General features: G+C 51.5%; 12 protein-coding genes across 12 annotated transcripts; 6 read left to right on the forward strand and 6 right to left on the reverse strand.

The window, feature by feature from the left end:
* Positions 1–206: 206 nt before the first annotated feature.
* N7506_012106 (Cupin domain protein) lies at positions 207–2,330 on the reverse strand (the record flags this gene model as incomplete). Its single annotated transcript, XM_056961397.1, has 5 exons — positions 207–466; positions 525–773; positions 834–1,991; positions 2,051–2,211; positions 2,266–2,330. The coding sequence occupies 5 exons, from the start codon at positions 2,328–2,330 to the stop codon at positions 207–209; spliced, it is 1,893 nt and encodes a 630-aa protein (XP_056805931.1).
* Positions 2,331–2,563: 233 nt separating this feature from the next.
* N7506_012107 (ribonuclease H2 catalytic subunit RNH201) lies at positions 2,564–3,574 on the forward strand (the record flags this gene model as incomplete). Its single annotated transcript, XM_056961398.1, has 1 exon — positions 2,564–3,574. The coding sequence occupies one exon, from the start codon at positions 2,564–2,566 to the stop codon at positions 3,572–3,574; it is 1,011 nt and encodes a 336-aa protein (XP_056805932.1).
* Positions 3,575–3,793: 219 nt separating this feature from the next.
* N7506_012108 (peroxisomal membrane protein PEX16) lies at positions 3,794–5,112 on the reverse strand (the record flags this gene model as incomplete). The annotated part of the gene is made up of 4 exons (XM_056961399.1): positions 3,794–3,917; positions 3,974–4,814; positions 4,864–4,899; positions 4,959–5,112. The coding sequence occupies 4 exons, from the start codon at positions 5,110–5,112 to the stop codon at positions 3,794–3,796; spliced, it is 1,155 nt and encodes a 384-aa protein (XP_056805933.1).
* Positions 5,113–5,369: 257 nt separating this feature from the next.
* On the reverse strand, positions 5,370–7,427 carry N7506_012109 (SAE2 C-terminal domain-containing protein; the record flags this gene model as incomplete). The annotated part of the gene is made up of 1 exon (XM_056961400.1): positions 5,370–7,427. One exon carries the CDS (start codon positions 7,425–7,427, stop codon positions 5,370–5,372), a length of 2,058 nt encoding a protein of 685 aa, XP_056805934.1.
* A 255-nt stretch (positions 7,428–7,682) lies between these two features.
* On the forward strand, positions 7,683–9,373 carry N7506_012110 (WD domain protein; the record flags this gene model as incomplete). The annotated part of the gene is made up of 2 exons (XM_056961401.1): positions 7,683–7,840; positions 7,900–9,373. The coding sequence occupies 2 exons, from the start codon at positions 7,683–7,685 to the stop codon at positions 9,371–9,373; spliced, it is 1,632 nt and encodes a 543-aa protein (XP_056805935.1).
* Positions 9,374–9,949: 576 nt separating this feature from the next.
* Positions 9,950–10,993, forward strand: N7506_012111 (uncharacterized protein; the record flags this gene model as incomplete). The annotated part of the gene is made up of 7 exons (XM_056961402.1): positions 9,950–9,989; positions 10,167–10,186; positions 10,269–10,303; positions 10,357–10,370; positions 10,436–10,450; positions 10,502–10,819; positions 10,884–10,993. 7 exons carry the CDS (start codon positions 9,950–9,952, stop codon positions 10,991–10,993), a joined length of 552 nt encoding a protein of 183 aa, XP_056805936.1.
* A 370-nt stretch (positions 10,994–11,363) lies between these two features.
* Positions 11,364–13,553, reverse strand: N7506_012112 (uncharacterized protein; the record flags this gene model as incomplete). Its single annotated transcript, XM_056961403.1, has 6 exons — positions 11,364–11,564; positions 11,616–12,721; positions 12,786–12,936; positions 12,991–13,021; positions 13,073–13,082; positions 13,130–13,553. The coding sequence occupies 6 exons, from the start codon at positions 13,551–13,553 to the stop codon at positions 11,364–11,366; spliced, it is 1,923 nt and encodes a 640-aa protein (XP_056805937.1).
* A 239-nt stretch (positions 13,554–13,792) lies between these two features.
* Positions 13,793–14,782, forward strand: N7506_012113 (aldo/keto reductase; the record flags this gene model as incomplete). The annotated part of the gene is made up of 3 exons (XM_056961404.1): positions 13,793–13,855; positions 13,908–14,185; positions 14,236–14,782. The coding sequence occupies 3 exons, from the start codon at positions 13,793–13,795 to the stop codon at positions 14,780–14,782; spliced, it is 888 nt and encodes a 295-aa protein (XP_056805938.1).
* Positions 14,783–15,315: 533 nt separating this feature from the next.
* Positions 15,316–17,533, forward strand: N7506_012114 (uncharacterized protein; the record flags this gene model as incomplete). Its single annotated transcript, XM_056961405.1, has 2 exons — positions 15,316–15,892; positions 15,921–17,533. 2 exons carry the CDS (start codon positions 15,316–15,318, stop codon positions 17,531–17,533), a joined length of 2,190 nt encoding a protein of 729 aa, XP_056805939.1.
* Positions 17,534–17,958: 425 nt separating this feature from the next.
* On the reverse strand, positions 17,959–20,258 carry N7506_012115 (uncharacterized protein; the record flags this gene model as incomplete). The annotated part of the gene is made up of 2 exons (XM_056961406.1): positions 17,959–20,189; positions 20,246–20,258. The coding sequence occupies 2 exons, from the start codon at positions 20,256–20,258 to the stop codon at positions 17,959–17,961; spliced, it is 2,244 nt and encodes a 747-aa protein (XP_056805940.1).
* Positions 20,259–20,568: 310 nt separating this feature from the next.
* On the forward strand, positions 20,569–21,429 carry N7506_012116 (Rab family GTPase; the record flags this gene model as incomplete). Its single annotated transcript, XM_056961407.1, has 2 exons — positions 20,569–20,637; positions 20,686–21,429. The coding sequence occupies 2 exons, from the start codon at positions 20,569–20,571 to the stop codon at positions 21,427–21,429; spliced, it is 813 nt and encodes a 270-aa protein (XP_056805941.1).
* Positions 21,430–21,766: 337 nt separating this feature from the next.
* On the reverse strand, positions 21,767–24,171 carry pmt2 (uncharacterized protein; the record flags this gene model as incomplete). Its single annotated transcript, XM_056961408.1, has 4 exons — positions 21,767–22,416; positions 22,467–23,226; positions 23,293–23,979; positions 24,037–24,171. The coding sequence occupies 4 exons, from the start codon at positions 24,169–24,171 to the stop codon at positions 21,767–21,769; spliced, it is 2,232 nt and encodes a 743-aa protein (XP_056805942.1).
* Between the last annotated feature and the right edge of the window lie 348 nt (positions 24,172–24,519).

Below are 24,519 nucleotides of genomic sequence, written 5' to 3' on the forward strand. Positions count from 1 at the left end.
TCCCCAGGTAATAGTGTGAAAGCAGTCGCTTAAGAACATATAACAAAGGAACACATAAAAACAAGCGAAAGGGGAAACCGACAAAGAAATGAAACAGGCAGAACGCCCGACAAGTAAGATCAGAGGTCCAGGGTATCCACGTAAAGAGAAACAGGTCATGGCGCATTGTCAATGACAAACAGAAAGACAGCAGTGGGCGAAGCCAACTATTTTCCAGCCTTCTTCTGCTTGCCCTTTGGACGGCCCTTGGCTTTCTTCACCGGAGCGGGTGCAGGAGCAGGAGCAGGTTCGGCCTCGACGTCAGTCTCGGGGCTACCCCCGCGGGACACCGCCGACGTTTCGTTGTCATCAAGTTCGCCTTGAGTGTCAGTCCCTTCTTCACCTTCTGTCTCGTCAGGAACACAGCCTTGGGTGAAGAACAGTCGTGCCTCTTTGCGATGGGGGTTCGCAAAGCTATAGTAATTGCCTGGAAGGTTTTGTCAGTACATTAGGTGTAAGCCATCGAAAGAGAATTTGAATCTTACCTCGTGGGATTTGGAAGACACATCCCTTGCCAGCACTGAATTGAACGCCGGAGATGTCGACCTGAACACGTCCGTGGCAGACATAGAACACCATGTGCATTTTCTTCGAGTTTTTGGGTTTCTTCACACCGTCTGCAGGGAGTTCAACCACCCCAGACCCGATGAACGAAGAGCTGAGAAGCTTTGCAAATCTGAAGGTCGAGCCTTTGACCTCTCTGGTCTCGATGCCAGAGGGGGCATATGCAATATCTGTGGACTCGAAATTAGCAAAACAGCCAACGACGGGATAACAAGGGGGGCTGTAAATACCTAAGACCTCTTCTTCCTTCGAGCTAGCCTGCGTCCTACTATCCCACTTGAGGGTGTAGCCGTGAAGCACACCACCCTCTTTTTCCCACAGATCGACTTCGTCATCTTCTTCGTCGGATGATTCGTCTTTTCGCTTCTTGGACTTGGACTTGGACTTTTGAGACGAACGCTTTCCTTTCTTTTTCTTGTCGTTTTCCTGCTCTTCTGTACGGATGATCTCCTTGATGGTGGAGACTGGGTATCGATGGCCTTCGGCAGCTTCCCCATCACCAAACACGCAGCGTTCGTTACGCCAGTACGCCAGTGGCCGCACGGAAACTCGGCCCGATCGAGTGTGAGTCGCGCTGCTGTCAGTGGGGTTTTCGCGCTTGAGGATGTAAAGACTTCGGCCTTTCAGCGGGCCTGTGCGGTTGGCATAGTCATTCACAACTCTATCCAACTCCGGCTCTAAAGGCTCACGCTCGGGTGGAGGTGCGGTAGCAGAGCTCTTCTGCTTTTTGGCTGGTCGTGGATTTGGATCTTCTTCGGTGTTCTTTGCTGCGGACTTGGGAGGGCGCCCACGTCGCCCAGTCGATTTCGGCTGAGGTTGTTCTGTATCAGCGCTTTTGGCCGGCTTGGCCGGTTTGCTATTCTTTGCCGACTTGGGGTTGACAGCGGCCTTCGCACGTGGCGGGGATTCTGCTGGGGGTGGGCTGTCCTCGTGCTCGTGTTGATCTGGCTCCGAATCCTCGGAAAGTTCCGCAGTTGGCAGTGGATCTTCGTCGATTAAGCTGTTGCCAAAGTTACTTTGCACCTGCGCAAACGCATTCTCGTCGCCCTCGTCATCAGAGAAGTCTGGCAATGTAGGCTCGGATTCTCCAGTGAGCTGTGCTTTGGTCGGTCTTTGTCGTGCGCCATTCTGTTGATTCGAGCGGCCCACATTGACGGAGCGCGCAGAAAGAGGAGAGGGATCTAGATGCGACTCGTTCTGCCCTTTGCCATCTGACGGACTAGACGATTGGAGATCTTCGGAGTCTGGAGTAGATTGTAGAGCAGGAGTCCTCCGCGGGGAACCACCGAGCCCAGTCTTCATTGGCGATCGTGTCGCGGATGGCGGGAGGAAAGAAGAACGCGAGCCATTGGAGCCTTTGAGGAAGTCCATGGGACCCGGCGCATTGCCTTTAGAGTAGCGAATCAGTATGCATTTAGTGCAAAGTCCAGGAGAATAGTTGGCGCACCTTCTTCTAAAGACATGCCGTCTGAGCCAATTGAAGAGTCGTTCTCATCTTCAAAGCCGTCAAATTTCGTGGGCGACTTTTCAGGAGACGAGAAGAGGCCATCCACCTCTTCCATTCCATGTTCATCGCGCCGGCCCTCCTTCAAAGAAATTCCTGTGCGTCTAGAAATCTCGCGTTAGTTCGCAAGCGCCTTCTGAAGCGACTAGGCAACTCACCTTCCTGTGGTTCCCACATTGGAGTAGTCTTGTTCGCGGGGTTTTACGGGTACCCCTCGTGCCATGTTGAAATGCAAAAGTCAATAAGCGCAGGAATATAGCGCAATGGAAGGGACAAAAAAGGGCAGAGGTAAGGTGGAGGGAGTGATGCGATGGAATTTGGGTGGGTAAAGACGCGCCCCGCTAATCCCGAACAGTCGACGCGTTGCATACCGGAATGATCTTCTTTTCTTTTCTGTTCCTTTTGGATATCTTCACTCTTTTTTGTGAACCTCGATTGATTCCAGTCAAACCCACAATGACAGACCTCCCTTCAGAAGACTCTACTTTCATTCCTCCAAGTGTCATCCCCGATCATCTTTTCACCGGCGAGTCTTACGCGTACTACACACCATGCCCCAACGCGATCACACCCAAGGAGACATCGCCTACAGTCGGCGAGACAGCTGAAACTACACCGTGCGTACTGGGCGTAGACGAAGCTGGCCGTGGTCCTGTCCTAGGGCCAATGGTTTACGGTGTATTCTACCTTCCGCTGGACCTCCACCACTCGCTCTTGACCGAGGAACACAGCTTTGACGACAGTAAGGTCCTTACTCCTGCTGTGCGCGCAAATCTTATGCGCCTGCTGAATACCCCGGGAAACAACTTGCATGAATCCTGTGGCTATGCGATCAAATCACTCTCGGCGCGCGACATATCTTCCGGGATGTTGAGATCCCCAACGGCGGTCTATAACTTGAATGCCCAGGCAATGGATGCAACGATAGAGCTTATCCGAGGCGTCGTGGAGGAGCGTGGGGTGGATGTTCGAGAAGTGTACATCGACACAATCGGCAACCCTATCACGTACCAACAAAAGCTGGAGAAGATCTTCCCTTCTCTTAAGATCACGGTGGCCAAGAAAGCCGACTCTTTATATCCCTGTGTCAGTGCTGCCAGTGTGGCAGCCAAGGTGACCCGTGACGTTGCACTGGAGCTTATGTACGAGACTATCACCCGGCTTGAGCAGTCTGACCCTGCCCTCGAGACTTGGGGCAGTGGGTACCCCTCGGATTCCAAATGTGTCGGCTGGCTTCGACGCAGCATGGACCCTGTCTTCGGATGGGGCAGCGAGTGTCGCTTCAGCTGGGGTACCGCAAGAGAGATGCTTGAAGTCAAAGGCGGTGCCCGAGTGGACTGGCCTGCGGATGAAGAAGAAGGAGCTTCACAGATGAACGATTTCCTACTCTCATCAGGAGCTGGGAAAGGCGCAAAGGCGGACGGGCTACGAGATTGGTACGGTCAAAGACCAGCGGAGATTCTCTGAGTACGGATTATGTTTGTAATAGTATGCGTGAAACTTGATAATACATTAATGATACCCCTTCAACCAGCTTCGAGGAGCAAAGCAAGAGTGCGAACAAAGGAAAAAAACAGAGAACAACCAGTTCTATCTGTGAGTCATGAGGTCAAAAGAGAAACAAAGAAACAAATCATAGAGGAAAATTGGGTATCATGGTCGAATGGAACTCGGGCACAGTGCAATTCACAGAGTGGCAGTCGAAAAGTAGAAGTTGTCCCAGAGGTATTCGTAATCATCAACGATGCTGCCCACCAAGTCCAACAATGGCTTGCCCTTCATCTTTCCAGTGATGCTATGGAGCCAGGACCTAAGTCGTAATTGTCAGTACTGTATCAGTCAAGTTGAGGGCGATCCAGGTCTTACTTTGTGATGTTTTCATAGAATGCACCGCGCATCATCCACCATCCCATTGACCATCCACGCTTCTTCAATTCCTCTCGCTCGAGTCCAGTGAGGCCCCGGAGACCACCCGCGACCCGCTCACGGAAATCACGCTTTGCAAGCTGGCGACATCCGTATTCCATGCCGAATCCAATGAGCCATGGACGCCAGCTTCGCTTGTCACCTCTCCATCGCTGCATCGCCATTGCGTAAATGACTGGCCGGAGAATATACAGCACTTCGGCCAACTGTCCTTGCCCGGTGGCCCGGTGAAGGAGCGCTTTGGGAGGTTTGATATCATCCGCTGTAAGCACCTTGGAGATGAGGTAGTTTGACACGTCGTTCACTTCAGGCAAAGATGGCAGGGATAATCCGGTACGAGGCATCGTCCAACTCATATCGGAAGATGGATCGCTCACAGGAGTGTCCATTCCATTCCAGTCGCTCTGGGGTTCCTCCTCTTCTGTGGTTCTGGGGTCCACCTCGCGTTCTGGAAGAGGCGGGCTGACAAGAGGTCGGGAGTTGGTCAACCGGAGAAGAAGCAGGCGGCAAATGGCTTTTGCGAATTCAATGAAGACAACCACGCGCCAACGGGTCTTCTGACCCCGTCGTCGTGCAGCCATCTCCCACAGAAGCTCAGTGTATTGAAGCATCTGAAGCGCAAGCGCTACCTTGCGATACAGTGAGGACCTAGAGGTCCAGTATTTGGTGTATCGGGAGTGAGGAGTGGGCGGCGGCCGAGGTACAGTCGATGGAAGTCGATCAACGACTTTGGAGACCAACGAGTCATGATATAGCGATAATAACTGGACGCCGGAGTGCACTGGAGGTGTCAGCGGATGCGCTCGAGGATAAGGCGTCGGCGCACTTACCACATTCTGAGGGTATTTCTGATTCACGGTATCGACCTGGAAGATGGTGTGAGTGGAACTCTCTGACAAACAACTAGTGCAGTGTCTTCGCTTACCTGGGATGATGTACGTCAGGGACCTCAGGGCAGACTCAACCTGGCCAACGGAGCTCGCATTCTTGGTGACAAAGTCCTCATAGATCGAAAGCCACCTTGAAGGCTTGAGGAGCGCCGACGGTATTGGATTTTGGATGTTTCGGACGGTTTCCATGTTTGCGCTCCAAAGCGACAGATGACGGGGGAGGTCGACGGAGGAGGTTATAGGGGGGCACGTGGACCCGTGTCTGCCAAGACAATCTGGGCCGAGGTCTGATGCTTTCGGATATACAAATGTTGTTGGTCTATATACTTCCAATTCCACTTCTGCTACTGACACTTGTAGATGCTGATCATATTTCATAGCCTGGAATACAGAAAACGGACGATATCTTCATGCGTAGTTCGGCTAAATGTATGCATCTGAAACCTCTACTCATCTGCAAAGATCCATAAACCCCCGGGGCGCATGGCTTCACGATATCGCTCCTCTACTTTCTCCCGTTCCAATTCTTTAGCGGCGGTTCGGTCGAGTTCCTCCTCCTGTGTACTGGGCATATCGGTTCGCCAAAAGCCAGGAGGCGACTGTGCACGCTGGTGAATATGTCTATGCCGTCCATACTGATTGGCCAGGGCTCTGGCTCTGGCTTCAATCAAAAGATCCCCACGTTCCTGGTCGCTCAGAGTATCAAGCAGCTGTGTGTTTTCCCCAACAAATTCGCGTAGCAGCTCGGCGTCTGCTTTCTCTTGTTCTGCCCCGGAATTGCCAGGAAGACCTCCAAGGCGGGCCATAGCCCGGAATCTATCTCCACAACATCCAGGTCGAGTACACCCCGAGATACACTTTCGGTCATCTTTCTTTCGAACAACCGAGCCATAGGCAAAGTCGAGTCCTTCATTTCTTGCGGGATTGATTTTGAAATGACCCAAGCCAAGAACGCTGAGAGGCATCGCCCGATATGGCTCATCGTCGGGGTCCACTTCGGGGGTCGCTTCGCGAGCTGCCATGGATCTTCCATGGTCATGCCCGGACATGACATCTGCCTGGATTGAGCTTGCACTAGGGCCATGTTTTGAGGGTTTCAAAGGTGACCTGGAGGGGGTGGAACGCTCAAGCAAGTCTTCTAGGCGTCTCTGAGCCATCGTGCCAGGGGGTTTTACCTCCGATGGCCCACGATTGGTACCGGGATTAGCTATCAGAGGTTTCCGCACCGGTGCCACGGTATCACCGTCTTCTGCCACGGAAGGTATTGCGCGCCGCTCTAGGTCCTCACTGCGTTTCGTGGAAGGCGTTCGGTGAGAGCCAGTGGACAGGCGCGTATTGTTGTCAACTGCTTGAAGAACAGAGGCCTGATCATATGTCTGTTGACCAGATCTGTCTCTACCAAAGTAGTGTGTCTGATCTGTGTTCTCCCCCAAGCTCTTGGAGTTTGCCACGTGGACATCCCGGTGAGGTTTTCGTTTCGTGGGCGTTTGTACCGTCTCTCCTATGTCATCAAGGTCTTGCGTACCCACAAATGGATGATCGCTGAAATTTGATGCAGTGCGGATTGGACTGGAGGACATGGCCTCCTTCTTGATATGCACAGGGTGCTTGGTCACAGCATTAAGTTGTTGACTCTGTGAGTGTAACTTTCGGGGAAGCGTGGGAGAAGGTGCATGTCTTCTTTCTTGTATTTTGTTGTTAGATATTGAGCGTATGGTGTCAGGGGACCCCAAAGTTTCCATCTGAGGTCCAGGGGAGCTAGATTGGGTAGAGGCCAGCTCTGAAGCTAGGGAATTGTTCGGCGGGTGATCATCTTCCATGGCGTTCTTTGTCGCCTCCGTCTCATTATGGCGGGCTTGTCTTGGTGACGGCTTGAAGGATTTGGCAGGCAGATCTGGGTCTTCATCCCTGGGCCGTTTCCCCAGCGATCTCCGAGTCGTTGGTGAGTCCATCTTGCCCGAGCCCTCAGGGCCAGGCCCTTGTACTTTACGGTATTTGACCTTTCGCCCGTTGAGAAGGAGCGTAAATTCATCTCGCTTCAGTTGCTGATCCCATTGCAGCAATTTCTCCTTGTGCCGTAATACCTGTCGTTTGAGACCACTCCAAGACTCGATGAAAGTCTGTAAATTGGTGTAGAGTGCAACGTATTTTTCCTCGAATCGTTTACGTGCCTTTTGGGTTTGAAGATGGCCATCTTCCATGGTGTCCCCCCACAGATTGATGGGGTCGAAATCAGCCTTGAGATTGGCATACTGCCTGGGAAGCTCAGGGTCTTGTGAATCCACTTCATGTTGCTTCAACTCGTTTTGAAGGAGGGTGATATCATGGCGAAGGTCATTGATCACGAGATCTGCTTTGCGCTGCGCCTCGATAGCTGCCGTGTCCCTGATCTCTGCCTCTTTGGCTTGTGTCTCAAGTTGTGATCTCAGCTGACAATACGCTTTGTCGAACGAGGCCTCACAGGCTTTGGACACAGCATCGTGGAGTTCCTGGATGACTTCCATAGCGATACCCTAGTATTTTGAGTACCATGACAATCTGTGAGAAAGGAGAGAAAAAGATTAAAGCAATTCAACCACCGCTGAACGTGAAGCAAACAGCCAAAGTAGCGACGCGACGACGCGCTACACGTGAGCTTATCGCGATAACGAGCCCCACCGAACGACCTCCAGAGCTCGGGGCTCACCGACTTGCCTCCGACTTGCCTCAACTTCGAAGTCGCTCACTCTTCCTCAGGCTGGGATGATTCATTTGACGGAATGTCAAAACGACGCAGAGACTGTGATTTGGATTCACCGAAGAAGCGTATTCGAGCTCATGAAGTGGGACCAGTTGATCGCTTGTCCAGTCTAAGCAATGAGTTGCTACTCCATATTCTATCCTTCTTGCCGGTCTCCTCCTTGAACATTTGTCAAAGGTAAATCTTCCTGGCTTTGTCTTGATGCAATCTGTGCTGAATTTGTGTGATGTAACCAGGCTATCCCGTCGCTTTCATACTCTGGGTGGGGACTCGGAGCTATGGAAAAGGCAATACTACTCCCAATGGGTGCGGCCCCGAGCCCGTCGCCTCGCAAACACCAAACGTACAGTGCTGCCGTCCAAGGTAGATTATTCTCCCAGGGTTGCGACATGGTTTGACCATGGGCACTTGGCGCATGAAGGCAATTGGAAAAGGCAGTACCGACTGCGACACAATTGGTCCCGAGGGCTATGTCGGGTTACTGAGGTTGAATTCCCCGAGCCGTCTAGTCCTCCCACCCTAGTCAGATTCTGTGCCGGCATTGTTTTCATGGCAGATTCGACAAGCGGGCTCAGAGCATGGACCGCCAAAGACCATGCTCGTTGTGTAGCAAGTGTTCCTTTGTCGGGCCCTTCGAACTTGCCTGAAAGCCCAACCGCTTTGGCTGTAAGCCAGGTTCACGGTCAGGTCGCGATCTCAGTCGGATTGGAGAACGGTCATCTCCGCCTGTTTTTGCTAGACCTCCAGACGTTTGAAGTGAAGCTGCAGTCCTCTTATGCTGCCTGCAATGGTGCCATAACCGCCATGGCTCTATCAACGCCATACCTATTGGTGGTATCCCAGTACAAACACTTGACATTGTACCGCCTGCCTTGTCACAACCAAGGAGGAAGCCCGGATACTACTGAACCCCGTCGGCTTGCCTCTCTCAAAGCAGACAACATTGTTGCTCCCATGACTTTGTCTCTTCGCGTGTCTCCATCGGATATCATTGCAACGATTGTATACAGTTTTTTCCACCTCGGCTGTGGGTGGTCCCTGGGGATTCAAGAAATTCGGCTAGACAAAGATGGGCAGCAACTTGATTCGCGACTGACCACCACGGTGGATTCTCAATATGGCGTGCGACCGCTTCGCGGGTTACAATCCGGCAAGCAACAACCCTCTGCAGCAGAGCCAGACAATTATGAATCCGCTCCTGATGCGCCGTTCATTCTCCATCGGAAGCCACCGACCTCCATGTCCTATTCTCACCCATATTTACTGACCTCTCATGCTGACAACACATTGACTATGTACCTCGTGGTCTCTGCCTCCAACAAGCTGTTTGTTCAAGGTGGCCGCCGGCTTTGGGGCCACACCTCGTCCGTCTCGGCCGTCCAGGTCACCAAACGAGGAAAGGCTGTTTCAGTCAGCTCTCGGGGAGATGAAATCCGGATTTGGGAGCTGGAGACGGCCATCTCCTCCTTAGGCACCCGCAAAATCCTCAAAGAAGATCACGGTATCCAATTGAGCACGGGAAACACACGTGAATTAGAGTCTGCACTCCCTATGACGCTTTCCGAAAGCCTGAATAGCACAGGCCTGGGAGTTGACTCCCCGGAGTGGTCAAGAATGCAAGACTGTGTGGGATTTGACGAGGAAAGAGTCCTCTTACTACGAGAAAAAGGCGTTGGAACACAACTTCTTGAATGCTATGATTTCACCTGAGAACATCCAAGAAAAGAGATGGAATCTGACTACACAGACACTTGCACTCAGCACGACACATCTCAGTGATGTCGTAATCCAACCGGCCAATAACAGACCCGGCCGTGGCACAAGGTACTCAACTCCACCCGGACCGGGGACCCTGGACAGTTCAGGTATAAAAGTATTGTGATCGCCCAGAAGTTGGTCCAAATTTATATGACTCTTCTCACCATATGCCATATCATGCGGATCGAATCCGGACATGGCGCTGAGGCACAAAATCGCCATTCCAGCTTCCGACGGAACACATACTGGGAGAATTTCACCAGAACATTTTCCGAATAATCCGAACAGAACCGGAAACAGAGTCAGAACGAAAGAAGAAGCGAAGAAAAGAGGCCCCAGAGGTGACGAGTTGGAGGAAAAAAGAGAGATGGCCTAGGCGGTCAAGCGAGTCGTATCGCGGGAAGATTTCTCTCCCCCCGCACTACAATATTTTTCGAGAGTCTCAGCAATTTTTTCTTTTTTTTCACTTGAACCTATTCGATTCTTTTTCCCTTTTCAAAACTTTTATCTACATTCAAACCTCACAAAATGGATTTCCCTGCTGGACGTGGTGGCGGTTGCTTCAACTGTGAGTCTCTTCACTTCTCTTTTTTTCCCGTTCTTCTCGGCCTTCCTATGAGGCATTGATCAATCTCGATACGTCATGGTCGCCGTTGAAGCTGGTGAACCGGCAAACAAAGTCAAATACAGACCAGGATGACTGGCCTTGCAGCATTGGACTTGAGTGCTAACCTTTTCTAAATAGGCGGCGAGGCTGCTCACCAGGTACATTGCGACACCTGAACCTTCGATATTGGCAATATTGGGTTCGATCTGCGTTGATATGAAGCTTATACTATATTCCTAGGCCAAGGACTGCCCCAAGAAGGGAAACCCCACCTGGTAATTACTCTGTCTCTGGCCCAAATGATCCCACATGCTAATATAGGCAATAGCTACAACTGCGGCGGTATGGTTATATCATAAACCACCATTATCGAGGTGATCATTTGCTAATAGATTCGGGGTGGACAGGCCAGGGTCACTTGAGTAAGATTGCATGGACTCTCTTTGGATATACTTGACTGACGTTCGTCCTAGGCCGTGAATGCCAGGAGCCTGCCAAGGAGAAGACTTGCTACCGTTGCGCACAGACTGGTCACCTTTCCCGGGAATGCCCCCAGGGCGGCGAGAGCAACTACAGCGGCGGTGGCAGCCAGGAATGCTACAAGTGTGGACAGGTCGGCCACATTGCCCGTCACTGCTCCCAGGGCGGTAACTACGCCGGTGGTTCCGGATACGGCGGTGGTTTCGGTGGTGGTTTCGGCGGCCCCGGTGGTCGCCAGCAGACCTGCTACTCGTGCGGTGGTTTCGGTCACATGGCCCGTGACTGCACTCAGGGTCAGAAGTGCTACAACTGTCAGTCATCCCCCGCAATGAGCCATCCTGAGCTCACAACGAGCTCACAACTAACTCCCTCCAGGCGGCGAGGTCGGTCACGTCTCCCGTGATTGCCCTACCGAGGCCAAGGGTGAGCGCATGTGCTACAAGTGCAAGCAGCCCGGTCACGTCCAGTCTGCCTGCCCCAACTAAGAGGTGTCTGATCGCTTGCATCGCTCATTTGGTCGACATCTTTTCTGCAGCTTCCCATGGGATCGGACGACATTTTTCATGCATGCACGAAACGAATTTCCCTTTTTATCTGAAAATGTATGATTAGAGATCAACGCCTGACATGGTTGACATGATCTACCTGACGCCGAGTTTGGTTTTCCGGGTTCTTTTTTTTCTCGTTTCGCGCATAAAATGTGGAAGCAGGGAATCCCTGCAAATGCTCTTATTTGCTATTCACATTCCAGCCGATGTAGTACACATCTTGTAGGATGGACCTATAAAGTAACGTAGATGGATCCTTCATGACATTGAAGCCTCATGATCCTCAATTGGATACCATATCAATGGACTAAGAACTGCAACTGCACATCATGGCTCTCTTGTACTTGGGTACGTCCCCACAGAAGCGCTCTTCCTCTTCCTTGTGAACACCCCATTGGTCCTTGAACGGGTCCAGAGACATTGCCATGACCCGGTCAAGGATCTCTCGATCTCCCTTGCGCTCGACGCGCTCAATGACCTCGTCAAGAATCCAGCCACGAGGAACGAACTAGTAAAAGTCAGTATCAAGCTTCCAGGCAACGGTCTCCAGAACACATACATTAGGGTTGACTGATTTCATAGCGGTCTGTCTTTGCTCGTCAGCTCCCGGACCCCAGTCTTCGAGGACTCGAGCTCGCCAGCTATCAAGCCATTTTGCAATGCGATCCCTAGCTGTATCGTCGGTGTATCCAATTCCACCAAAGCCTTCAGCATGGTAGAATATGGATGCCACCTCTTTTCGGCTTGCTTCAGTCTCCAATTGGGACAGCGAAATGCCCGAAAGACGGCGGAAGAAGTGATTAAAATCTAACTCAAGTGCTTCAAGCGTGTCCAGCATCTCCGAGAAAAGCGTCTGGAAATCGGACTCAACCTGCGTCTTAAGCCCAAGCCTTTGGGACATCAGTCGCTTGTATTCATTCAAGAAGACTGCTCGGAATTCTTCGCCTGTGCGCTCGATGATGTTCTCTGCGCGTTTGATCAGTTCCGGCTCTAGCGTCTCGGAAACCCCAACTTTGACGAAGCTCTCGTCGTCTACCCGGCTGCCAGCTCCGATCAGCTCACCAAGCGACTCGCCGAGCCGAACCAAATTCCACCATATGATGCTGGGTTGGTTTCGGTAGCTGTACCGCAACATGTGGTCATCATGGTTAGGGGTGTATGCAGGATCGAAATTGTCCATGAATGCAAAAGGACCATAATCCAGTGATAGACCATAGATCGATGTGTTGTCTGTATTCAGTACACCGTTCATGAAGCCGTACGCCTGCCATGCAGCCACCGTCTTTGCATTGCGACGAGCAATCTCCCGGTAGAGTCTGGCAAACCGGTTCTCTTGTACATCTTGGTGCTCCTGCACTTTGTCACTGGAAATTCCCCTCGCAGGGCTGTCAACTTCAGCAGATGACAACTGATCGCGCAGTGACACAATGGCGGGAAGAGTGTCCCACCCTCCAAACACATCTTCTGCGACGTAAGTTGCCAGTTGTCGCATCAGCTCACGATCTCCACGAACGCGGAGAAGATCGAATGTGCCAATTCGCAACCAAGACTCGGCAAACCGGGCAACGATCGCACCCGGCTCAAGACGCTCTCGCAAAACCTTGGCATTTGGGACCGAGGTAAGTGAGAGGGCACGAGTGGTTGGAATTCCAAGGGCATTGAGGGCTGGGGGGAAGAGAGAATGTCTCAGCGGGTTCATTTGTGAACATATGCATGCAGTTTTACTTACCTTCTGAGACCACAAATTCTCGGATACTTGATCGAAGCACGGCCTTGCCGTCCGCAAATCGCGAATAGGGCGTTCTGCCGGCGCCCTTCAGTTGCAGCTCATACCGCGTGTTTGTTTGCGGGTTTGTGCATTCAAAGAGGCTGATTGCACGCTGGATGTCGTGTAAGCCACTGCAAATTGAAACAATGTCCGCTGGTCAACTTACCCCGTCTCCGAGTTGTCCGGCCCATGAACCACTGCACTTTTGTCAGTTTTGGGCCAGCGTAGAAGATTTGATATAGGCTTACAATTGCCAACCTATCTCGATTAGCGTTCGTTCCCTTGTACGAGGAGGGAGTTCAAACCTCCGTAACACTGCGCCCACGGGTAGATTCCGCCTTGTTCCTCATTCCACCAAATCTCATTTCCCGCGACCAATGCCTTAAACTGCGAAGTTTGCTCTTCTCCGGCCTTCAGTCCTAGGTCTTGCATGGCTTTCGAGCTAACACTCAGTAGCTCCGACCCTTCGGCTTGCTCGGGGCGAACATAGGTGAACAAGGCCCCTTTGACCATGCGAGGGCCCAGGGTTTCCCGAGGCGCATTATGCGAGGACTCGGGAGTTTCAAAGGCCGGGTCAGCAGGTAGTTTAGAAGTGAACGTATTAGATTTGGGCAGCTCGGCGAGGGAGATCCCAGAGCCGCTGGAGAAGTGGGAAGCCATTTGATTCAGTCGATTCCGCGGTTTTAAAAGCATCAACCGGTGGGAATTTGCTAGCAGACGGAAGCTCATGGAGAAAACTACCAATGCATGCGAAGTTGATCGAAAGTGATGAGGTATATGCAGGTTCAGGGAACACTTCAAAAGTCCAGAACGGAAATGACATAATTGGCATTATTAATCGTCTCCACGATTTACATCGACTGTTTACCCCACTCACCGTCTTTCATTCTCTTCTCTGTCTTGATATACAGATCTCTCACTATTGTCGGGAGGTTGTTCGTCTCGTTTCAGCTCTACTCTATTCAGCCATGGCGGGAATCATCTCCTCTATCCCTACCGTGGACCTCAATGATGGTACCTCGGTTCCAGTCGTAAGTGTGGGGAGAATGCCATCAAATCGTCGGACTATCTGACCATAATTAGATTGGATATGGTACCGGCACAGCCTGGTATAAGAGATCGGACACTGGCATCAATCGTGATCTGGTGGAATCACTCAAGACAGCAACGAAGCTCGGATATCATCACCTCGACGGGGCAGAGGTCTACCAAACCGAAGAGGAATTGGGACTTGCAATCAAGGAGAGCGGAGTGCCTCGAGAGGAACTGATTGTCACGACTAAAGTGAAGACTAACATTGCCGATATCCCTCAAGCCATCCGAACCAGTCTCAAGAAGCTTCAGCTTGACTATGTGGATTTGTCAGTATCAAGGAAGCGGTTCGAGTCCCAGATACTAATAACCAGGCTAGGTATCTGATTCATGAGCCATTCTTTGCAAAGACCCACGAGGAACTTCAGACTGCCTGGGCTGCCATGGAGCAAGTCAAGGAATCTGGATTAGCGCGTTCGATTGGAGTGTCCAACTTCGTGGAAAGCCATTTGGAAGCCATTCTGAAGACAGCCAAGGTGGTGCCATCGGTCAACCAGATTGAGTTTCATCCCTACCTTCAACATGGGGATCTAGTCTCCTATCATGAAAGCAAAGGCATCAAGACGGTCAGCTTTGCGGGTCTCACTCCTACCACTCGTGCCAAAGGCGGTCCGCTGGATCCTTTGCTCTCATCCTTGGCCATCAAGTATGGAGTCAGCGAGGCAGAAATCTTGCTTCGGTGGATTCTCGATCGTGGCTGCATTGCTATCACCACCAGTGGCAAAGAGACACGGATGAGCAGCTATCTACGAGCATTAACGTTCAAGCTGACACCTCAAGAAGTGGAAGAGATCTCCAAGGTAGGAGAGGAGCACCATTTCCGGGCATTCTGGGTGGATAAATTTGCCGCGGATGATCGTTCATGAAGAGATTGTATGTTGTTATTGTATAGAGAGATAGATTGAATAGAGAAGAAGTGAAAGAAGGGAAGAAAGTGAAAAGTACTGTATTATGGTATTGTGGTAATGCTGTATTGTAATTTTCCCATCACATGTAACGATAAGGGTGATAAGCCACAGGTACCGTACCGGGCGGAGTCTAACCTTCTCCAACTCATCTCTTTCATTCTCTCCGGGAGCATCATCTTCTCCGAGGTCACCCTCTCATTGTGACTACTTTCCCTTTGTTCTCTTCTTCCTGCTCCCTGCAATTGCGCGCAGCTTCATCCTTTCCAGGGTTATGGGATCACCGCGTGATGGGATGCCCTGATCATCTGGCTCCTGAACAAGGCTCTTGACGCTATTTATCTTTCACACTCGATGCTGTGACTTCCACCCGTGAATCCCTTTGATTCTTGGTAAACTTACAGGCCCCAACCTTCGGGCTACGTCTTGAGACGAAAACCGCGTGCGGCTCAGTCATATCTGGTGGAGGAAGTCGCGAAACCCCGCGCACTGCGATGTCGGTGAACGAGCGGCGCCATTCTCAACACACACCAACTCCTCCGGCTGCAAGATCCTCCGAATCAGCTCGCGAAGCGCTTGACCGACGACTACAGCGCCTCTCCGACGAGGTCCTTCCCGCGGTGCCTTACATCCTGACACTCCCGACGAAGGCGCCTTTCCATCTGGGAAGCCGAGCTACTGATAATTGGGCCGTGGGGCATGACAGGCCCTTCAGCGCGGAGGAGCAGGAACTTCAGTATATGACCTTCTTAACCCACCACAATACCGACTCACTGCTTGTAGCTGTTGGGGACTGGGCGGACGAAACGGGGCGCATGATGGATGATCGATCAAATGCCCAAAATACCGTGGAAGGTTCAAGAGATACTGGGGCCAAGAAGAAGATCAGTTTAAAGGACTACAAGGACCAGAAGACGAGTGGTGCAGTCGCATCCCCCCATGGGGCCCGATGCGGGCAGCCGAGGCGCCTCGAGTTCGAACAAGCCCGAAGGAAAACGACAGACGACCTCCTCAGGCTCTTCTCGAGATGTGCACAAGACCGAAAAATTACAATCGCAGCCGAAGTCGCAGGTGCGCCATCGTTCCCCCAACAGAGCAGGACAAAAACGCCCATCCGGCTCAGAACGCGAGTTCGTTCATTCCCGAGGAACGAAGGACCCCGAAGCACATTCACCAAAGAAACCCCGACGGTCACCAGAAAGGGAGACGCGTCGAGATCACAGCCCCTCAAAATCGCACTCGCCCAAATTACCCGCACTCCTATCCCCTACCTTACCTCCAACTCCTACCGGCTCTAGACTTCCACGACTCTTATCCCCAACTCTGCCACCGGATATTGAGAAGGAACTAGCAAGCTTCGAAGATCTCTCCCCGCTTTTAAATGTTGTCGAGAAATCAGCACCCGCCAAAGACGCCAGTCAACGGGATACCAGAGACAACACGCGCACCCTCCCGACAAAATCTCAAATGATCGTCAAGCTGCGTTATGGGAGGGCTAATCGAAAGCGGGTCGAAGCACTTTTGAAGTTCAATGGGAAACCCAAAAGTCATCGCTCAGATTCGCCCATCAGCCAAGACACAGACCGGGACAATTCCAATCATATCAAGAAGAAGGGGGCAGATCTTGGACTGTCTCGCATTGGAGGCCCAAAAGGCAAGAAAAACGATACAGACGAACACATTGGTTCACGCGAAGGGCGCACGAAAGAACCCAAGGGCTCCGCTGAAAACCCCCGAACGCCGGTTCCTCAACCACCACCCATACCACATTCAGCCGCGCATGAGAAACCAAAGCCAAGTTCTATCACACCAGCGAAGGACTTGAAACCCTCTCGCCGAACGGACGTCGCAGAAAGCGATACGAAATATTCATCTCATCCACCCACTCAACGCCATTCTGTTGATTCTGGGTCAACCGCTAAAGCCTCCCCAACACCGACCGACAGTCGCTCGCGCCATGATCGCCAGGTCTGGACAGAAGAATGGCAAAAGTTCACAACCTTGGGTCGCGAACTGAAACATGAAGCAGCACGGATCACTAACAAGCACGGCGCCTCGTCAGCAGATGAAAAACTTGCTGCGGTCACTGCGATTGAGGCGTTATTGTCTTTCATTCTAGCGTTTGTGGCACATGACCAGGCCATCATTTTAAAACGTCAGACCGCCGACTCTTCAACTTGGCTATCTATTGTGGCATACTGGCGCGCGGTCAAGAAAAGTACTACGCAGTTTCCTGTGTTGACTGACATCTGCTCGCTTCTTGGTGCTGTCTCTTATGGTGCAATCCATTCCCTTGACCTCGAACGCCTCTCTTCGATGCCCTTCCCTGGAGAGCACCCTCCGAACCCCACCCCGGGAAGTGACGGCAACGCAGCCTTGCAGGATGAAAAGAAACTCAGGAAGGATCTCGCGGATCTGAGGGGGCGGCTGCTGGAAAGCTACAAGCACTCACAAAGATTGTGGCTGGATGGCACAAGGGGTCTCTCCGAGGATGTCCTTGAACGTGATTTCCCTACGAGTTGGTCTGAACGCTCTCAGAATTACTCCGAACGAGGTCGACCATCCCTCAAGGCGCGTGACTATTCCGGTAGCTACTTCCTGCCATTCAGCAGTCTCACTCCACCGATTGAAGTGGTCAGATTCAGTTGGGTTCTTTTGAAAGAGTGGTGCTCCAAGCAACGCGTTGATTGGAATGGGCGTTTGAATCTGTGATTCTCAAGGCTCTTGTTTCCTTCTGCAATCGGCACGAAAATACCCTTGGTGGGTTTTCTTTTCTTCAATATCTTTCTTTGCTTTTTAGTCGTTTCTTTCATGATACCACGAGCCCTGGAATTTCGTGTAGCTAGTTGCCATTGGAATATACCACGGGAGATGCAAATGATAACATTATTCTTTTCTTTGGAACGGCATTTCAGACATTCTTCATGCACCTACTACTTTGATAGTCAGTGGATGCAAGACATATGAGATTTAAACCCGAGCTGCTAACCTAAAAGTCGAATTCCGCTAAACTCCATGAAAACATAACCGCTCAAATGTACAATCAGGATGAAAGAAAGAAAGAAACCGTGCCCATGTCATGACATCAAGGGCAGAATGCGTTCGCCCAGACTTGAAACTTGTAAAATTGGATGAACCTAGACCTCTTGGTATTCCTGTCCAAACCGGGATTGCGAATCACCAAAGAGCCAACCGGCCTCGCGGCAATACCGGGCCTCTCGACCATAGATACCAACTTCACTTGCCCAGCAAATGACAGCGGCGTCGACGATATCAGCGATCACACCCTCCATAGCACCTAGCGTGGTCCACCCGATCGTCCCAGCGATGAGGCCGACGACGTAGGCATAGAGGCTTCCGCGGACGCCGGTGCCGGTGCCAGAGGTTGTGAGACTTCGAGCGGTGGTCACCCAACCACCAAAGCCGAGAGCCAACGACATCATGAACCGGGCGGCGTAGAGGATCAATTTAGAGAGTCGATAAGAGAGCAGGCTTCCTGAACCTCCCGGGGACCGCGAATAAGACCGAGGGTGTAAAGAAGTGGAAGCTGCCGATGGAGCAAGAACAGTCATCTGACTCAGCCCTCGAGATGAAACGCCAAGAGGCTGTGAATGGATTGCTGCATAGCTGAGCGACAGTGGGTTGGTCAAGTAGGTGATGGGAGTTGGGACTAATGAATAGGCAAACAGAGTGATGATCGAGGCGAGGCGGCCAGGTAGTATGATCAAAGGTAGTCGAACCAGAAGCCCCAGGAGTCTAGACAGGGATATTGTGCCGAAAAGAGTCGTGACCGCATGAATAATAGCTGCCTGGACAATTTGCCTGGAGGTTGGAGCGGGTGTTGCGAGACGGTGGAAATACCACTGACTCACTGTTGCAGCCGTGACAGCCCGCTGAACGCCTGCGATGACTCCAATGGACCATAGGTAGACGAGGACGAAATAAATCCCGAGCCACCAGCTACCCACGTCGATAATGAATGATTTTGAGCTGGTGAGATGGCCCCCCAGGAAGACACGAGTGAACATGAGCATCCAAATCCATGTCCAAGATACAACACAGACAAGAGCACACAGGCCTAGGGCAAGTAACTCTGGATTGGCGGCTAAGATTCGACAGGCGAACTCAAGGATGCCGATGGCTTTTCCGATGTTGTGGCGCCCGCGGACGACATTATAACTCCACATGGTAGCTATGAGAAACGGTACGATTGATCCCCATCTCATAGCCTTATCTTGTATGCTTGTTCCGTGCCATGTCCCCTTGAAGCTTGAAATGAAAGGGTATAAAGAGAACGAGTAGAGTATGACCGGAACGGCGACAATGATCACATGAACCAATAGTCGTACGTAAGACCGTAGCAATGCAAGCCAGAGAAGAGAGACAAGAATTGATACAATAGTATAGATCCCGAGTAGAAAGAAAGATCCATGGACAGTCAGATATATTGTGTCGCCCCACTTTGATTTGTCTCCAGACGGGGTGGATGTGTGCAGGTACACCAGGAAGGCAGAAGCAAATAAGCCCGCGAGCGATATGAAGAACAGCTGACCCCAGAAAGCATCATGCACTATGTTCTCCGAGGCCAGAGGCGATCCAGAGACTGGGAATGAACCTGTCGAGCTCGGTGGCCGTGCGCCATCTTGAGGCATGAAGTCCTGCTCTTCAATAGGATCCAGCGGGTTGGCTCCAATGTCTCTTAAAGGAGCCCGTTCACGGAATCTTTGAACCGGTGGATCTTGGGCACTATGGGTAGATAATGCCTGGTCGTCGTTGATGCCAGCTCGCAACGAATCCTCTAGGCCGACATCAACTAGATGACCGCGGACTTTGCTACTGCTGGGGCTTGTATGGAATCCCGGTTCGTGCTCTGTGACCTCGGCCACCGATTCAATCGGGAAAGGTCGGGCAGCTGGAATGCTCTTCTCTCCCCGCCATGAACTCTTGATACCTTTCCCATTCCCAGGGCGCTCATCGTATGGCGAACTCTCATCGAGCCCCGACGGTCCAGAGTCTTCAAGTTCTGAGGAGTCCTTCAGATTGCTGTCTCCGAAGTTGCGCCTTGAACGCTGCAGCGCATAGAAGTCTGCGATCTCTCGCTCGCGTTCAGTTTCGTCGTCCTCTTCTCGGAACTCATCCGTGGCACTGAAAAAGAGAGGTGCCGGTTGGGCCGCACCCCGAGAGGCAAAAGGGAAGTGAGAGACTTGAGATCCGGCAGGACGATAAGGATCACCGGGTCGCAGAAACGAGCGTGACGAGGGATGTCGAGGATTGCCTTGTACATTAGGGCGGCCACGACCCGTCCTTTGGGCCTCGTCTGGTTGAAGGTTTATTCGTGACTGTGACTGGGCGAGAAACCGTGAGGCATCTAAGTGAATATGAGATTAGCTAGACACTTCCAGAACCCCAAAGGGGGCATCCTACATTCAGAAAACATCTCCCTCCCGACGACGGAGAATACGGTGAGGGTCGAATAGTCACTGTAGAATGATAATCAAGTACGTGGGAGAATTTATTGAAGAAGATAGAGAGAGAGAGAGAGAGGGAGAGAAAGGATATTGATATTGTTTTGAGATAAGTCAGTTTCTAAGGTGAGAAAAGAAGAAGGGTCAAGTTGAAGCCGATAGTCACGCAGGTGATGGAAGCGTCATACGGGCACGTCAGGCTTGATAAAGATGACTCAGCAGCTGATAAGTTCCAACATCTCCGCTTTGTTTTCCATCTCTCATTGTTATTCTCTGCTCTCCATGTCACAGCCATGGGATTATATTGCTAAGCTTGTCTGCATTGGTGACTCCGGCACCGGCAAGTCCAGCGTAAGTGACCCTGCTCCCAGGGAAGACTTGGCGCGCTAACGCAGATAGCTCACGGTCCGACTCTGTGAAGGTCGTTTTTCTCCATCTCACGATGTCACCATCGGGGTTGAGTTCGGATCACGGATTGTGCCGGTGGGTCCTCCAGCTTCTCTGGAGCTGGGACTAGATGAACCTGCCGGAGAGTCACCAGCAGAGGCACCAGAAGCATCTACCTCGGGCCTTCCCTCACCTCCACGAAAGCCACAAGGCTCACCCAATCAAAAACGCATGAAGCTGTCCTTGTGGGATACTGCTGGACAGGAAACATACAAGTCCATCACTCGATCATATTTCCGAGGTGCCTCCGGTGCACTGCTCGTATTTGATATCTCCAGGCGGTCGACATTCACATCGTGCACCCAGTGGCTTCAGGATCTGCGGCAGATTGCAGAAGAGGGCATCGTTGTTATCCTGGTTGGCAACAAAAGCGATCTATCAGGAGCAGAATCTGGATCAAATCAAAGACAGGTCACCCAGGAGGAGGCCGAAGAGTGGTGCCGCATGAACAATGTTGTCCGCTACGTCGAAACAAGTGCCAAGTCCGGGGACGGTGTTGAACGCGCGTTCTTGGAGGTTGCTGAAAGAATCTATCGTAACATTGAGACCGGCAGATACGACTTGAATGATCGTCGGAGCGGCGTGAAAGGGTTCGGTGCCTCAGGAGGCGCGAACGCAGGTGTACCGAGAACTGTCACTTTAGGGATGGATGATGCTATGCGCAAAGGCAATGGTTGGAGTGGAGGGTGCTGCTAAGTCCGACCCACAGTAATACATAATATTGACCCAGGTACATATCTACTGTACGAGGCTTCAGAACTCAACTGCCCAGGGCTTACGCAAGAGCATCAGGCTATCGAGATGGGCTGTCACACGATGGCCAGGACTTTATCTGCGATATACGCTAATTGTAACATGTTCATTGCAACTTCCATGAGATAGCACACCCTACAGTTTAAAAAAAAAGTGAAGTCGCATCGGGTCACTTCATACAAGAACCATCAAGTCCAGGAAGATTCGGACATACCACATCAAACAACAATAGCTATAAGGGAATGGATCAAGGTATAAGATTTGTCCCTACACCTGGACCCTATGCTTGGTTTGCAATCTTCCATCCGGACAGCCAGCGAAGATGCGTCCATTGCTGGTTGGAACCTTCCATTCCAAACACGATGGCTCGGAAATGGATGAACAGTCCGATGACAGCCACATAGAGCAGGGCATACACTGCAGCGGCCAGTCTAGGGTTCATTCTTCGTGTCACCCAGTCAATGCAGAAACCAAAGTTCAGGATGGCGTAGTAAAGTGCTGGGTAATAGTGGTGGACATATGTCACACGGGCCATGATGATGAAGGGAAGGTAGTGTAACACCCATCCAATGACTGGGTATAATCCCGAGTAGTGGATGTGGTCGATATCCGCGTTGCTGAGATCCTTGTAGCCTCTTTGCCAACGCAGAAGGTGCCACAGGAACAGGAGGCCGAATCCAACAAGACCGGCACTGCTACCCCAGTAAACGAGGGGGTTTCCAAGCAGATAGTATTTGACAACACTGTCATCCCAAGAGCACATACGTAAGCCAACGTTGAGAATTGGCCACTGCCAGAACTTGGAAGCCAAATCATCTTGCTTGTCGGGATCGGGAACCAGTGCGTTGTTGGAAGTCATCATAGCCACATTCAGGTGAATGAAATCCTTCAAGAAAGGCGACTTGTACGAACCAGGGTCGCCAGGTGGCACTGTGCAGGTTAGTAAAGGGATTCGAATTGTCCAGTATTGGGGAACTTACGGCGTTCATTGGTGTGAGACTCAACATTCCAGTGAGTGTACACGTCACTGGGCTTGTTCTCCTTGGTGCATGTGGTTTCAATCTGCTTGAAGCCCCACTGGGGTAGGTTGACGTTTCCTGCACGGAGGTAGCAGCCCAGAACTGGGTGGCGGAGACGGAAGGCTGTGGTGAGTGTGCGCACCCTGGAGCGATCTCTCGATGCAACATCGTCGACCACTTCCACTTTCCAGTGATCCTTATCGTCACCAATAGTAATGTTGCCGTAGGAGGAGACTTCATGGTGAGATTTAGAGATGGGAGCCGGGATGGCGTGAGAATGCAGATTACGGCCTGTCTGTCCGTGGATCAATCTGATAACATCACCGTCGCCAACAAAGCGCAGGTCGGCATCGGCATCATAGTCCGCCTCCTGGCGATTGGGATAGATGAACCAGTCGTTGTTGGCATCTTTGTGGTGATAGCAGGTGACCTGCTGCTGTTGAGATCCTTCTGGGAAGGTCTGCACGTGAGAGTGTAGAAGTCCTCCTCCGTATCCCATGTTCTTGAGTGTGATGCGCGATCCAATTGCAAGTTCAAGCGGGCTGTCTCTGCCAACCTCGGTGCCTCGCAGATTAGCTTGGAAAAGGGAGCTCATCTGGGCATCGCCGGGACCACTGTTCGCAAGCACCAAGAAGTGCATGTAGAAGGAAAACATGTAAACCAAAATGGGGATGACGATCAATCCGACAACGCGAACCACAACGTGCTTTGCAAGCACAGCCTGTTAGGAATTTGCATGTTAGTGACCTGGTCATTCATGATCGTAGCAGGATCTAATACTACTCACCTGGGGCATCTTGAGGTCGCCAAACTTGTTCCATAGATCGTCGATGGTGTACAGTCCCACGAGAGCGGTGCAGAAGAAACCAACCCATTTGACGCTGCAGACACATCCAATGCTCAAGCCGGTCAGGCAAAGCCAAGTATACCATTCCAGAGAGAAGCTTGCGCGCTGCAGGCGATGGAACCGAGCCCAACACATGGTCGTAGTAAACGTGAAACAAAGCAACATCGAGTCGAGCAGAATGAATCGGGAGATGGTCGCGTACGAATTCTCGCACAACACCATCAAACTGATTAACCAGACGGTGGCTCTGCGGAAGTTCAACTCTCGAGCGGTGTAGTACGCCAGAGGAACGCAGACGATACCGAAAGCGGCGTTGAAAGCTCGCATGAAGGTATAGTTCACATCTTCCGGGTACTTCTCGCCGGACTTGAATTCAAAAGATCCGTTGTAGCCTGCAAGATAGCCGGACAGGCCAACAAGCATCTTTCCGAGTGGGGGGTGTACATCGAAGTAGAACTCGCGCTTGAGGTAGTGAGAACCGAATTTACCGAAATGGGCCTCATCCCAGGTAACGATGTTGGATCGGCCGATCTGGTACAAGCGAGTGAAGAGGGCGAGAGCTGTCAGAACAATGGGGAAAATGATCGGTTCCCAGCGGGCGAGTACATGGAGAAATGAGGGGGACTGCTATTCGGAGGTCAGCGAAGCCCAATTGTGAATTGTTGAAGAAAACAGCTCTCTTACCTGCTTGGATTTGCTCTTTTCTTCATCAATTGTCCTAGTTGCATCCACATTGGCCTTGGAAGTAGGAACATTCCTCCGACGTAGGTCAGAATCCAGGTTAGCCCCGGAGCTCACGGCAGTGTCAAGTCCCGCCATGTTGCGAATCGGAGAGTTTCAACGGAGCGCGAGCTCTGATGATCAATGGAGATAAATTGAACACAAAGATGTCGACAAATAGACCAAAAATATTAAAAGAGCAAAGAGGTTGCCTTAGGGGAACATTGCCGGGGTAAATGAGTGGGAACCGTGGATGGGTAAAGCTGATTAGATAGCAATACCGATAATGATAGGAAAAGAAGAAAAAGAGAAGAAATAAACGAAAGAAATAAAAAGAAGAGAGGATGTCGTTGCGGAGGATGGAGAGAGGAGAGAGGAGGAGAGAGAGAGAGAGAGCGTGGCCTCTCATAAACAAGTCCACTTTTAGTCTCGGGGCCGTTTTCAGAA

Source organism: Penicillium brevicompactum (assembly GCF_028827555.1).
Source record: "Penicillium brevicompactum strain IBT 35665 chromosome Unknown utg000009l_segment0_segment0, whole genome shotgun sequence".
Lineage (NCBI taxonomy): Eukaryota > Fungi > Ascomycota > Eurotiomycetes > Eurotiales > Aspergillaceae > Penicillium > Penicillium brevicompactum.